The 16,026-nt window shown below is 38.7% G+C and overlaps 1 protein-coding gene across 1 annotated transcript in view; it reads right to left on the bottom strand.

The window, feature by feature from the left end:
* Positions 1-16,026, bottom strand: part of LOC149256491 (diaminopimelate decarboxylase 1, chloroplastic-like) — a 104,192-nt gene extending 88,166 nt beyond the window's left edge. The window contains exon 1 of the mRNA XM_089460764.1: positions 15,178-16,026. Coding sequence (XP_089316890.1) covers positions 15,178-15,680 — 503 coding nt within the window. The 5' untranslated portion in view covers positions 15,681-16,026. The remainder of the gene's footprint in view (positions 1-15,177) is intronic.

The raw sequence follows: 16,026 nt of genomic DNA, 5'->3' as shown, positions 1-16,026 counted from the left end.
CCCAACAAGCCTCCAAGGCAATTTGGTGACTCGTCCTCGAGTCACTCAACCGACGCTTTAATCTTGGCCTGGAGTTCGCGGAACTCCATCTTCAAAACTTGCAGATCAATTGTTCCCTGCATTGCTACATGTTGCACTTCCTCGACTAGCTTCTCTGTAGTGGGGCCTTCCACCGCGAGGCCCATTGTCCTTTGTGTCTACTGGATGCCCTTTTCGGCGCAACTCTTCAATGTCAGTCTGTAGCTACTTGCATTCCTGTAACTGCGCGAACCGCTGTACTAGCGCCAAAGTGCGCGCAGTCGACCTTATCTCATCAAATTGTTGTTGCTTTTCCCTAAAGTAGATCTTCTGCAGAGTGGGGTCCTCCTGCAGAGATGTCCAAAGCTCCATGGCCTGCTCAAATAATTTTGTGCAGTCCTTGACTGTTGCATCTAATGTGGCCATTCCCTCTTTGATGGTTGCTCTGCGCTACTCCCGAACCTCTCACAAAGTTGTCGACTATAGCTTCAATTGCAACTCCGAAATCTGCAACTATAGCTCAAATCGGACTAGACTGATTTCATCTTTTGACTCCCTTATCTTTTGACTTTGCGTTCTTTGTATCTTTTTCATTATTCTGCTTCTGCTCGAATGTTGAGTTCGGACAGCGCATTACACGCGTAGGGTGGAAATATCCACAAGCCCAAGCTTGTTTCTCAAATATTCAAGCTTCAACCATAGTTGCATAAGGTTGATAGAGGACCCATTGTCCCGACATGGGAAAATGGGTCCTCTATCAACCTTATGCAACTCTGGTTGTCACAACATATGATGGTAGAGTCCAAAGGTCCTTCAAACAAATCTGTAAGCAACTTCTGGAGCCAAACTGCTTCTCGACCAACTTCACTAGCTACTATATATTCAACTTTAGCACTACTCAATGCAACTGAGTCTTTTTCCATGAAATCATAGAGGATCCCAAACAAAAACATCCACCTATAGTACTTTTTCCATTTGCATCATTGCTTGCCCAATCTGAATCTGTGTAGCCCAATAATTGAATCTCATTACCTGCAATGTATCTCAGACAATGATGTATAGTCCCATGAAGATATCTCAAAATGTGTTTGGTTGCTATCCAATGATCATGCCTTGGCTCCATCTAAAATTGGCTAAGAGTGTTTACTGCAAAACATATATCTGGCTAGGTGTTCACAAGGTACATCAAGGAGCCAATCAATTGTCGATAGGATGTAGGATCAACAAAACTTGAATCTGAATTCCTTAACTTCTTCAAATTAGTGATCATAGGAGTTGTCATAGGTTTACTATCCATCATACCAAATTTTTGCAAAATCTTGATCACATATTTTCCTTGACCAAGATAAATCTCACCAGGTTTCTGCCACACTTCGAGTCCCAAGTAATAGTGCATTAGTCCAAGATCTTTCATATCAAATTCAGCTGCTAGTTGCTTCTTGCATTCACGAATACGATGCTCCACACCTGTTATTAGTAAGTCATCCACATAGAGTAATATGATGACAGGTTCATTCTTTACCACCTTGATGTAGAGATTTGGATCTGCAAAACTTTTGATGGAACCAAGTCTTAGTAGATAAGAATCCATTATGGCATACCATGCTCTAGGGACTTGTTTCAAGCCATATAGAGCCTTCTTCAACATGCAACAAGTGTTTCCTTGCCATGTACTTCAAATCCTTGGGGCTGCTCAATGTAGACTTCTTCATCAATTGTCCCATTTAGAAAGGTTGTCTTTACATCCATTTGATGAATGCTCCAACCAATAATAGCTGCAATAGAAATAAGGGATCTAATGGTTGTGTATCTAGATATTGGAGCAAAAGTTTCTTCGTAATCAATTCCTTCTTGTTGAGAGAATCCTCTTGCCACAAATCTTGCCTTATATTTTCCAATACTTCCATCAACTGCGTGCTTGATTTTGTACACCCACTTGGAAGTCACAACTTGTTTGTCTTTAGGTCTAGGAACAATTTCCCAAACATCATTCTTCATTATAGATTGGTATTCTTCTAACATTGCATTCTTCCATACCTAATGCTCTGCCTTTTCATAAGTGGTACGTTATGTTTCAATTAGTTTGGTCATGTAAGTTGCATAGCCTGAATATCTCTTGGATTTCTTGCTTTCTCTGAATGTTCCTTTTGTTGTTGCATGTCCTTCGTCTTCTCGTAGAGTTGATCTTAACCAAGCTAGTCTTTTTCAAGTTTCCGGAATGATGACTGGCTATATGGGTTCACTTGGTCCTTTTGGTTTTCCATGATGATTAGGTTCAGAATTTCCTTGGATCTTGTGTCACTGTTAGTAAATGGCTTCTTCACATTTTTACCAAGGGCATATCCCTTACAAACTCCTTCATGCTCTTCTTTTAATTGGGGTATGCTAGAAACCATTTGATTCAATGATGGCAATATCTTGTAATGAATATGACCATACCTTCTGTGCCATCATTAACAAGGGTTGATGTCTAAATGTACTAGAGCTTGAGGAGTTAGAAGTCTATACAACCTCCCCTCACGAATCCCAATAGTTTTTGCATTTTCTATACTAGATCCCTTTGCCCAAACAATAACTTTGCCATCAATAAATGCTACCCTATCTCCTTTATCTTCTAAGCAAGAAATAGAAAGCAAATTCTTTTTCAAACCTGGAACATAGAGGATATTGTTGAGATGAATATTCCCACCGGATTCCAGCTCTAAGGAGGTAGATCCAATCCCTTTGACCAAGTAGCTATTCTTGTCTCCAAGTTCAATTGAGTGAGAATAGTTTCCCTTTGATAGGGTTTTGAGTTGACCTCGTTCCCTAGTCGTATGTCTAGAAGTTCCACTGTCAATTACCCATGTATTATCATCTTCAAATGAACCTGTAAGAGCGGAATAAAGACTTCCATCCATGACTTCTTTAGATAGCTTGGAGATGAACTTGATGATGCATCCTTTAATGGATTCAAGGAGACTCCTAAGAGTATTGAGACCTTCCTTCATGTATCTTGTCATTGGAGAGGGAGAGAGAAGATAGCTACTTATAAGAATGTCATCAAACAAGAATGCCAACAAGATGTGATATTTAAGCTTCTTTCCTTCGCTTTAGCTCTGATTCCGTGTTGAGAAACCAAAAGCAAGTAGATAATAATGATTTCTCTTAACTTGATAATTACTTGTGAATATTTGTTGGCTTCTTATTAATATTATGTTCTCTTCATCAAGCAATTATCAAAAACATAAAGATCACAAAGAGACAAAGAACACCAAAAATTAGGCTCCAAGCCAGGGCAAAACCCCACAAGGGAGAAAACCCAAAATTCCTCTTCTTATAGAATCAGATCAAAGTGAGATATCCAAGACCCAAGACCAAGACCAAGATTGCCACAAAGACCCAAGTCAGCCCTCCTTCAAATCTCCTCCAACCAAGTCAAAGTCAACGAAAGTCAATTCTAGTCAAACCTTGTCAAATCTAGTCAAATCACAGAATTTCAAACCTGTAGTTCAGATCTAAAGTTTCGGACCTGTAATTTCGCAGAGTTGCCCCAACACCTTCACACGTGTGAACAAAAACAAGCCAAAAATCAAAATTTTCTCTCTCCTTTGACTTCGCTATCTTTCTTCTTGTATTTGGCACAGAAATCGATGTGTGAGTTGAGTGAGTAAATGAAGTCGAAGTGTCTTGTATTTATAGTTGTCCAGGAGGTCGAATAGCTTCCTCTTTTAAGTCAACTTGTCCAAGAAGGGCCAACTTGGTCTTGTGGAGGACAAATTGACTTTTTTACTCAAATAAAATCATTTTTTTCTTTTTCTTACAAGAAGTCCAAAGGGGTCTTTCACTCAATTACATTTCTTTGAGTCATAATAAATTTTCTTTTGACTCAATAAACCCATAAGCATGGAGAACATGCTTTGACTAGAAATAAATAATAATAATGAACATAACAAATACATCATGAAGAACATGCTTTTACTAGAAATAAATAACAATAATGAATATAATAAATACATCAATAGTACATTTGAATTTCATTATAAAGACCGACATTGGTTACATTTTCAACAAAAACCTCCTCACTAGTCATGTCATCCACTGCCCTGTGAGGACTATTGTTCTACAAGTATATAGACATATTACATGCCTCCACCCATAAGAACATAGGCAAATCTTGATCATCGATCATGACCTTGGCTGCTCTTAATATACTCCTGCTTTTCCTCTCTACCACTCCTTTTTGTTGTGGATTGTAGGGCACTGATAATTCTTTCTTGATTCCTGCTTCCTTGCAAAAATTCTTAAACTTGTTGGAGGTATACTCACTCCCATTGTCTAATCTCGGGATCTTGATATTATTCCCAGTCTGGTTCTCCACAAGAGCTTTAAACTCTTGAAACCAACTAAATACCTCATCCTTGGTCTTCAGGAAGTAAATCCACATTCTTGGAATAGTCATCTATGAATGTCACAAAATAATTGCATCCCAAGATAGACTCCATTGACGTAGGACCACAAATGTCGGAATGCGCCAAATCTAACACATTCTTAGGCTTGCTCTCACTACCAGGAAATGCCTTGGCTTGCTTACCAAGCACACATCCCTTACACACACCATCATGCTCTATATTGAACTCCGGAAAACTAGTGACCATCTATTATAACAATGGTAGACGCTTGTAGTGTAGATGTCCCATCCTCCTGTGCCAAATCTCACTCTAGTTGTCACTGCTATGTACTAGGGCTTTCATTGGTTGTCCTCTCAACAAATACAAGTTATTCTCCCTACTGCCTATAACTTGCCTCATGCTAGGACCAGCCCCTTTCGACTTGAAAGCTACCTCACCTCCTATGAAACCAACCTCAAATCCTCTGTCCACCATGGCCGAAACTGAGAGTAAATTCTTCTCCAACCCGAGTACATACATCACCTCCTTCACCTCCATAAGACTCCTTGAGTCTAGCTAGAACTGTATGTTGCCAATGCCCTCTACTACATACCTAGTGTTGTCACCAAGCTCCACATGTAGATCTCTATGCTCCTTGGCCATACTAGTGAAGATATCACGAGATCCCATCATGTCACGAGATGCTCCATTGTCCACAAATCACACACCTCTTGTAATGATGCTAGAAAGACAGCATCCTAAAGCAAATTCCTTCTCGAATTTGTCAACCAACTCATCCATCTATGCAGATGCAGTTGTTATTGTCTTTCCCTTGCCTTTCTTCTTGTTTGGACATTGTCCGGCATAATGACAAAACTTGTGACATACAAAGCACTTAATTTTCCTAATGTCTTTCTTCCCTTGTGAAGATACTCCTCCACTCTAATTTTGCTTGACTTTACCCTTACTCCTCTTTGTTTGCCCAGCAAGAGCAAGGTTCTCCTCACCTCCACCTTTACATTGTCCACAAATTATCGATTCCTCCCAAATCTCCTATTGGGTAAAATCATCCCATAATCTGGCCCAATCAGAAAGTTTATCTCTAGCTAGGATACCTGTCACAAATGCAACCCACTGCTTGGTACACCCTTTCAGTGCTACTTTGACAAGATCCACCTCTGCCACCTCTTCCCCAACACTTGTAAGGAGGGGCACAAATAGGAGACACTAATTGCCTAAGGGCCTAGAAACTTTGCCTTTAAGAGGTAGATGCAGCTAAAAAAAGATAAAATCATGTATAGCCACAAATGAAAGAAAATGTAAAATGCAAAAGATGGTTGGGACAACTAAAAGTAAGTGGATAAAAGCCTAGCCTAGCTTGAACTCTACCCTCCTCATTAGCCATTACCCAGTTTGTAACATATCATGGTCCATCTAAATAAAAGGAACTTACGAATGTCCCAACCCTAATAAGCAATAAACCACTCAATCTTTAAGAGGTATCTAAACCATTCAAGCAAGCTATGCAAGAAATAAAAGAAAATCAGGAAAGTAAATGGTGCACCCAAGAGGTGGTAAAAATAGGCAAAGGAAAGGGTTAACTTAGGCCCCCGCAATTGCTCCCTCTTCACATCATTAGACAAGATGTTGGATCTCATTCAACTGGTACCATGGAAATGGCAACTTCCTTGACGTTTGTCCCATTCCATGTCCACCTTTATCACTTGCACCTATGTATTAATGTGCCTTCCTAGGATTGTCCTTCCCCTTCAAGTTGGAATCACCTACTAGGCTTCCTAGATAGTCGTCCCAAACATAGATGTGGTAACTTGATTACAAATCATCAACTAGAAAGGCATTTGAAGGCAAGGCTTGTGTGAAGTATTATGATGTCCCCCACATTAAATATGATCCACTATAAAACTTTATGGTTTCTTTACCTAATGATGTTGATCCCACTTGATCTTGAGGGTATGTCTCAGGTGGTTTCTCCCAAATGCACTGGATATCCCTTGAGGGATGGCTTGACACTTCTATAGTACCTTGAAGAGGATGTCTAGCCCAATCAAGAGAGCACTTATGACCTTGCAACCACAATGTTGCCCCTACAAAGATGAGTGTTGGCTATTGAGCAACCCTCACATGGATGTATGACAGCATCAACATCTCTATATGAAGCCAAGACATTGCCAAGATTGGTGATGTGTCCCAAAGGACCCAGGATGCCCCTAGGGTGGCCTTGGACCTTCTTGATGGGCATTGCCTTGTTCCAAAGCCCAAATGAAGATGATGATGACTTGAGATGCATTGGGAGGGTTGGTACACCCCTTTCTGATGATGACGTCATGCTCTAGGTTTGCAACATCACCCTTGCAGATCCAAGAGTGATGACATGTGGCCTCTCGATGATGACATATGAAGGAAAGAGTCATTTATTATGTTTTATCATTATGAAAAGCTATCCTAGCGTCTGCTTGTGGCATCTTAGCCTTGGTGAATGCTTGAAGTCATGTTTTAGCAATTTTACTTGTAAATTATGCCTAATTCAACTTGGTTAGCCTGATATAAGTAGAGGCGAGTTGAATTAGAGGATCCATTGTCACACACACTCAATCCATTCTCTTGCAAAGAGTGTGCACTAGTTCTCTCTCTTTCACTTGGACACAATGGGAAAGTAGGGTAGTAAATTGCCTTGGGAGCATATATTTTGCATGGAGATACTTTCTTTGGATTGATTAAGTAATGCTTGAATGAATGGTGTAAGTTTAATGTTAATTTTTCTTCCATTTTGCGTTAATTGTTGAAATTAGGGTTTATCTTGTGCCATGTCATAAATCACAATATCATTTATGAACTCTTGTTTCTTATTATGCAAAAATTGTCATCAAGTATCCATCCAAGGAACTAGATTGCATCCTTTGACCTAAAATATCCTAAAATAAAAAGTTGCTAGGGTTTGGAGGTGAAGCATACAACCTCTCTTCCCTCTATATCCAAGGTCATCGGCCTTTTGACCTTGTCTTATTGACTCCATTGTCCAATTGACTAAGGACACTAGTCATTGTGTGTAGATCAATTTAGTTTTTCCATTTCTCTTTATTTTATGGTAAACTAGTGTTAGGGTTAGGTAAAATCTGCATTTTATAGCTAAATTGCACTTATATGTTATTGTTCTAAAGTTTGGTATTGCATATATTAATGTTAAAAATGAAAAACATATCATCACATGCATTTTTCACCCTCATTTTGAGGGTTTCCATCTGGGTCTTATTTGTTGCTTTGTGCATTTTCAGCCATCAAAAACATATTTTGACCTAACCCTTGTTTACCCCCTTCAAATAGCTTTAAGCCATTATTGATCATATCATTAATAGACTATTTCCATTGTTGTAAAGTTTGCACATTGTAAATATGCATTCTCTTGAAATCCTAACTTATAATTCCATTTTATAAGTTGATGGTGACTAGTGGAAAAGCTTGCTTGAACATCCATAGGCATCTTCCAAGGCTTTATCAATAGCTTCATCCAATCCATCATCTCTTTTTCACCCCTTTCTTTATTAAAGACCATTTTAAGGTGTATAGTTTGCAAGCTCCTTAGAGAGCCATTTGGCTTAGGATTCCTTAGTCATCTTACCTATAAGCCTTGTTGGGAGATCCTCCCTTATAAGGATAATATCGGACCACAAAACAACAGGAAGAAACCACTAAGGTGACGGTGGTGGTTGATCTCATTGTTGCCCTAGACCTAGAGTGCCTAGTGAGGCTTTGCACTAAGCCACTAAATTTTGTAGTAACAGGCCCTAGTAACCAACCAATGAAGATTACCACACAAAATGATAATCAAACATTGGTTATCCCAAAACACCATGATCCACCACTTTTGCACAATACAAGCTTATGCTTGGATGATCGTGAACCAGTAGTTACAACACTTGAGTCATATGCAAATTCCCATGCCGATGAAGCTAAAAAGCCAAATTTTCAAAAGGGTTTGTTGGTTCATCCAATCAATGATGATAAAGTTCAAGATAAAGAACAACAAATCAACCATGCAGACTCGGATCAACACAAGACCTTGTCATTCCTCATCCCCATAATGGTTCAACTTCAAGAACAGTTTGATCAGATAACATTGTAATAAGTGGAGGAGCTTTTGGTTCAACCAAAAGATGATTTGCCTTACAATTTTCCCATAATTTTGCATTCAAATTTTTTTCTTCAAGGAGATCCTTTTACTTACATATCAAGGTTACTCACATACTTTTAAAAATCGGAAACGAGCTTTGAACCGACCACCTATCTAACCAAGTTTTGAATCAAAACCAAATTGAACCGGATTCAATGAACCGAAATTGAAAAACAAAAATAATAATTAATTTCTATTGGAAAAACTAATTTTTAAAAATTCAGACCATGATTCCAAACCATTAAAGACAAAATATGCAAAGTTTGCTCATCTATATACCATGTAAGAGGTGAATATATCAAATTGGCACCAAGTGCAACACATATCAACAACAAAATACATAATCAATGAGGCTCTAAATGGCCTCTAGAGTCCAAAAAACAATGCTACAAGCAATTGGGCCACTAACCTACTACAAACCATTGATCACATGATCATTCGTCACCACTACTAGACATGGGATCATCAACAAGAGCAACATAAACGTCACTTGGCTCAAAGTATAATGGCCCCTCAAACTCATCAGGGATATCTACAACCTCAGTAGTGGTAGTAGCAATATTAGGCCTAGCAAAAGCACGAGTTGGCCAAGTTGCATGGCTAGAGCTTGCATGTAGCATCTAAGTTACCGAAAATGCTGCCCCCAACTCCCAGAAACGTTGTTCAGTGTTTCAAATACAAAAACAAGTATGGAATGGCATGGAAATGTTTCTGCCACGTTTCACTTTTTTGGAAACAGCCAGCCTAAGATCAGAAACATTTCAAAGGAGTTTCAAGAAAATTTGATACATTTCCAGAAAATTTGGATACGTTTCCAGAAAATATGGATACATTTCCAAGTTTCCAGGTTTCTAGTTTTCCAAGTTTCCAATGTTCTAGGCACTTTATTGCAAGAATATATTCCAGGTTTGTTTGTCTAGAGCATGTAAATGCAGCTAAATTCTTTGCAAACCTTATATCCATTGATTACAGCTCATTTGAAAGTGAACATTTATCTTAAAAAAAGGATTTATGACATGATAGAGATATTTGCCAATAAGCTTTCAACAATGCCAGATCTAAAGGATGGAAACTCATAAGGTATCTATGAAATCAAGAAGGAAAGTCGTTACCCACAAAGTTGGCTGGTGGAAGCAATTTCTTTGCATTAGGTAAAATTTCTCAACATTTCTTTACTGGTATCATACTTCACAATACTTGATTGCTTAAATTGTGGCATCTTCATTCTTGGTCATATGATCTTAGGTTGTGAATAAATAAATCTAGCTTACTTCTTTCTATGAATTTCAAAGAATCTCATGTTGTAGCTATTCGAATATAGTCCAACTTATAATGTGTAGACATTGTTATTTACAATGGTTAAATTTACATTATATTTGGTGATATTAAACAATATTTCTATGTCATAACTCCTTTAGAGTCTAGACCAAGAAATTGTGCAACATACTATTTACAAAGTCAAATGCACTATGCTTCCTCTGTGTTAGTGTTGTCAAATTCAATAGAAAAATATATAATTTCATGAAGTATCATGTGACTCTGAAAACAATCTCATATACTTTTAATTGTGAGTGGGTATTGACATTTTAATCAAAGGTGCCAACTTGAATGTTATAATAATCATTGATGATGATGATGAAAATGGTTCTACTAAATTGATGATGATGATTTGTTTATGATGAATTCATGATGATGATTATGTATTTTTCAATATAGAATCTAGATTCTAAAGACTAAAAGATGAATGATAATATGAAATTTTTATTATATATATATATATATATATATGTCGTTTCCTTGAACCCCGGCCCCCCCAACTCCAAGGCATTAATATCAAAATCAGCATCACACTCTCCTAGTTGAGTCTCCTCTACCCATTCTGATATTGGATCAATATCATCCAACACAATGGGATTTGTATAAGATCTTTTCAGCATATGGATGCACCTTAGTCGAAGGTTGTACTACACGAAGACAAGATCATTTAACCACTTTTGTTCCTCAAAAATAGACCAATTGTGCTCACAACCAAAACCATTGCAAGTCTAATTGGGGACTCTAATTGCAAACTTTTGTAATCGAGGACATTAGATGTCAAATGACTTCCACAAATGTGCTATAAAGACAAAGCCTAAAGTTGGTTCATTGTTCGACAATTTCGATTGTGAGTTTGGCTACAAAGGCAAGTATTTATAGTTTAAATTTTAAATACTTGAACTTTAAAAAAAATGGAATTGGTTCCCTTGTTGATCCACATCTCCTGCAATCTTTGCTCAGTTTTTGCTAGAGGTACCTGTGGTCTTTGTGAAAGCGTTGATCTATCGATGGATTTCTAGCTATTTAGAGTCATCAAGGACATGCACTCCAAGCATTCATACAACCCATTTTTGACCTCCCCAAGAATAATCTTCTCCTAACCAAGCTTTATAATGTTACCTTGGGTTCAAGAAATACATAGTTGCATGTATAAGATGATGGGGTTAATTATTCCATCTATTATAAATAATCTCCCAACTAAGCCCATACTTTGCTACTCTATCCTTGTAGACTACCCAGAATTGCTCCTCTGCCTGACTTATAGCCTCATAGATGTAACCCATGGCCAATTTTTCCCCATCCACCAACTGCAACACCTTAACAAGGGGCTCACCAATTTTCACAGCCTCTTATGTTTTTTTTCCAAAAGGTGTTGCCAATAACTTTCTTTTTGTGTAATTTCCATCTTGTCTGCGAGCCAACTGAAATACATTCCAATTATCACTGGAAAACATTTTTTGTGAGTTTTATTATTGGGAAGTGAGAGATTGCAATTTGAGGAAGTAAGATGCAAATCCCATGATGACCAACCTTGTTACCTACCCAAGTGGTTGAACCCCAAGAGAAGACTTTTCTCCCATTCTAATCATCTTGCAAACCAATAGCCCTATGTTATCTACAGATAGCTAGCCTCAAAGGCCCTCCATCTATGCTCTGATGAATGCTTTGTAGCATCTAGCTTACTAATCAAATGAAGGTAGGCCATACATTATAAGGTACATCAACCATTTTTGTAATCAAGTGCTTTCATTTAATGTTTAAGAGCATATTAGTATGAATGATTGACCACTTTCAGTTGTATTTGGTTCCCATGCTTCACCTTGGTGGTTATCCTCTACTACTAGTCTAGTGTGACCTTCTTTTAGGCTCTTCTTTCCATTGTGAAGGAGGGCCACAAATAGGAGGTATTGATTGATGATGTGTGCCCATCATAATCCATGCTTATCACTTTCCATTTTTCCCTAGTTTTACGTCCCAATCCTTTGGTTGATTATTATATATCACCATATTGGTTCCCTAATTTCTTCATTCTTAAACAGGGGCTTGGAAGCTTGCTCTCAGTGAGTGATGCAGCAGAAAGAAAAGAAAAGGCATGATCCATAAAAATAAAATGCAAAATATGGACTAGAAAAAAAAAAAGAGTGAGGACAAAAGCCTAGCCTAAGCTCTACCCCCCTTTTAGCCCTCATCCAGTTCCTAGCTAATGCATAAGCAAATCAAAAGAAAATGAACTTTGGTATCCCAACCCTAATGAATGATAAATTACTTCATCTTAAGGGTAATAAATGCATAAATCAAACTTGTAGCCCAAGCTACGCAAGAAAAAATAAATCATTAAAGAAAAGGACATGCAAGAGGGGTGGTAAAATAGGCCAAGGAAAGGGGTAACTCAGGTCCCACGATTTCTTCCTTTGCATATTATAATGCTTAAGAATGATGGTATTTCATAACTGGTACACAGATGGGGGCATCCTCCATGGAGTAAACCCCCACTATGCCACTATTCACTTACACCTGTTGATTGATGGGCTAGCTTATGCATTGTTCCTCCACTTGAGGTTGGAAGCACCCAATAAGGCCTCGTGATAACCTTCCTATACCTAAGCATGGGAACTTGTTTACAAACCCTAGGCTAGAAAGACATTTGAAGATGATGCTTGTGTGAAGTACTCTTGTGCCTTTTGCATTAAAATTTAAATATGGTCCACTGTGATACTTTTATGGTTTCTTTCACAATGATTATGATCTCACATGATTTTGAGAGTACGCTACAAAAGTCTCCCAGGTACAACCACCATCCCTTGAGGAATTGATTGAGACTTCTCCAACACTTCAGAGAAGACGTCCAACCCCACTTAATGACACTCCAAGATCTTGTAACCAAGATGTTAACCACTCAAAGAAGAAGAGTGTTGACCTTGGGATTGATCCAGCACTAATGATGACCCTCTCCTCTCCCTCCAAAGCCCTACCCAAAGAAGCCAAAACATTGCCAAGAAGGATGATGTACCCCAGTGGCCACTGGATGCCCCCAGACTGGCATTGCACCCTATGATTGATGTTGCCCTGTTCATAGACCAATTTATGGAAGATGATGACTTGAGATCCCTTTGGAAGGGATGCTACACCTTTCTTGATGATGATGTCATGCCCTAGCCTAATGATGTTACCATAATGAGGCCTAGATTGATAGAAATATCTTCATTAGGAAATTTTTGCTTAACCTTTGGAAAACTTGTTGATGAGGAAATGGCTTTAAGTGAACAGCACTCATATGACTCATCTAGAACCTTTTTTATCGATGTCTTCACTTTTGGATGATGAGATCACCCTTGGAGGCCTCTTTACTCATATGTGTGGGATAAAAGAAGGCTAATTGTTATGTTTTATCATTGAGAGAGCTATCTTTTAGGCCAACTTGTGACCTACTCTATTTACCCTAAATCAACTTGCTTTCCCTCATATAAATAGAGGGAAGTCGAATTTATAAGGATCATTGTCACACACACTTGTTATTTCTCTTGTAGAGAAGTGTGCACTAGCTTGCTCTTTTTCTCTTGGACGTAATGGATCACTAGGCTAGCGATTTGTCTTGGGGAAGATAAAATTGCATGGATGGACATTCTTTGGATTAATGTAATGTTGCTATGGTGAATGGTGCTCTTCTATCGTGAATAATTTTCTTCCATTTTGCAAATGTTGTAGAATTACAGTTTTGTGAAGTCTTCATGATATATTGTATCTTTTATGACTCTAAAATCTCCCTTTGCAAGATTTGTCACCGAGTATCTATCGAGAAAAATTAGAACAGTATTCCCTGACTTTATATCTCCTATTTGTGAAAGCCACTAGGGTTAGATTGAGAGGTCTTCCTCTCTCTTTCTCGCTCTATTCAAGGTCTCCCGCCTTTGTCCTCACCCTTTTGACTCCATATACCCAATTGATAAAAGGAACTAGTTCTCATATGTCAATATTTATCAATATATATATTTTTTCCTTCTTTTTCATGGTAAACTGGGGTTAGGATACTACAAAACCTGCATTAAATAGCATAAATACTTTAAATGTCATAGTCCTGGGGTTAGGGTTCTTATACATTAAATTGAAAAAGGAAAAACATCATTTTTATGCATTTTTCAGCGATAATTCTAGGTCTGACATCTAAGGTTGCCTTGTTTTATGCATTTTCAATCATTGAAAATTTTGCTTTAACCTTTCTCTTGTTTACCTATTTTATAGCCTTCTATATTGTATTGTCTATCATCACATATAGGTTATTTTTGTTATTGCTGTCATAAATTTTGCATGCTGTAAATTGTTTTTATCTCAAACCTTAACTTATAACAATGATTGTTCAATTATTGGTAGCATGTGTTTGGATTCTATTTGAGCATCTCCATGACTTATCTCATCCCTCTAGTCTTAACCATAGGTTCTTTGAACTCACTACCTCATCTTCACCCAGAGCCCTACCTTATCGAAAACAGTTCTGGGGTGTCTAATTAACAGGTTCCTTAGAGGGTATTTAACCTGGGAATCCTTCGGTTACTTAATCTCCAAGACCTGTTGGGGAAGCATCCCTTATGAGGATAATATCCATCCACATAATAGCAAAGAAGCAGCCATGAACGTGACAGTGGTGGTTGATCTCATTGTTTCCCTTGACTTAAAGTTCCTAGTGAGATTTTGCACTAGGCTACAGATTTTGTAATGACTGGCTTAACAAGCTCCTTGCCCCCGATGTTTTTCCTCACTAGACTACCTACGAATGGTTGTAGATGTATTGTGAATTTGTAGGAGTTCATTATTTTCCAAGGTACATTTGCAGATACTGCAAAGAAGGTTGCGACTCTTGCGAGTCATCGCATGGGTTGCAGGCTCTGCAATGGGAGCTTGTAGGTTTTCCAAAACAGGGTTGTGGTTTGTGACAGACTTGCGAGTTCTGCAAACAGAAGGTTTGTGAATATGGCTTAAAACTCGGAATACGATCTTTCAGTCCAACGACAAGGAAAATGCATAAAACGTCTACGCACTATACTTTTTGAAACGGACATGTAATGATGTAGGAATTACCCACGTACGTGACAACATCAAGCATAAGCTCCAGAGCTTAACCATACTTCCACCCCAAAAGTTCATAACACCGGCCCAAATGACTGTCCTCGAAGTTCCCATATAAATGCTAAAAACTCCTTTTAGCTACCTCAAAGCCAAATATACAGAGAAATAAAAGCCTCGGAACCAATGAAATATTATTAAACCAAATAACAAATTAAAACAAACCTGCTAGGATCGAAGCCCGCATTGAGAGCCACTCTCAACTCGTTCCCACTGACGAGGACTGCTCCAGAGCCAAGGCTCCTCAAATGCTGTAAAATCTTGAGATTATTGTTCGCTTTTACAGCATAGCCAATAATGGAATCCAAACCCTGCAAGGCGTTTTCATAAGCCTCGTAGTTTCTGGTGATCTGAGGTTTGCTGTAGAGATAAAAGGGTCTCCTTTCCATCGTATCAATGACATCCTGCAACCTCACGCCCTCGCAGTACATGAACCCGTCCCTGTTCTTACTGAAGCAGTGCTGGAATGTCCTAGACGACACCCCTTGCCGGCACTGCACAGAAAATTTCCGGATAACCTCGCCCCTACGTTGCGGGATCGAAACGCGAGAGGCAACCAAAGAGTCGGAACTCCTGAAGGACTTTGCAGGGGCTTTGAACGGGTTTGAAAGAATGCTGCCATTTTCGGAAAGCTTCGATACTGGTGAAGCTGCAAATGTGGCCGCCATAGTAGTAAATTACTCAAGCTCTCTGTGCACAGCTCGGCACAATATCAGCGGGCAGAGGTTCAGAAGTCAAAATCCTTTTGAGCTCTGCTCGAATGATAGATATGTCTACGTTAAAAATACACAGGCGCGAGTTAAATGGAATTAGCTAGGATTGCGGTCGTGACTGATGAGAAACTATTCAAAAGTTTCCAAGTATTTTATGTTTCAAAGGGGTCCTGACCAACGACTGGATAAGGGAAGGGAAGAAACCTCTACGCAGGTCGATAGATTCCCACGCTAGTTTTTGCCACCAATGTATAGAGCTCTGTGAGGTACGTGTGGTGTAGTCAAAGCCTTTGGTCTCCTT

Source organism: Pinus tabuliformis, chromosome 7, assembly GCF_031772625.1.
Source record: "Pinus tabuliformis cultivar Carrire ecotype Pingquan chromosome 7, CPIR1, whole genome shotgun sequence".
Taxonomy (NCBI): domain Eukaryota; kingdom Viridiplantae; phylum Streptophyta; class Pinopsida; order Pinales; family Pinaceae; genus Pinus; species Pinus tabuliformis.
This window is presented reverse-complemented; position numbering and strand designations above follow the sequence as displayed.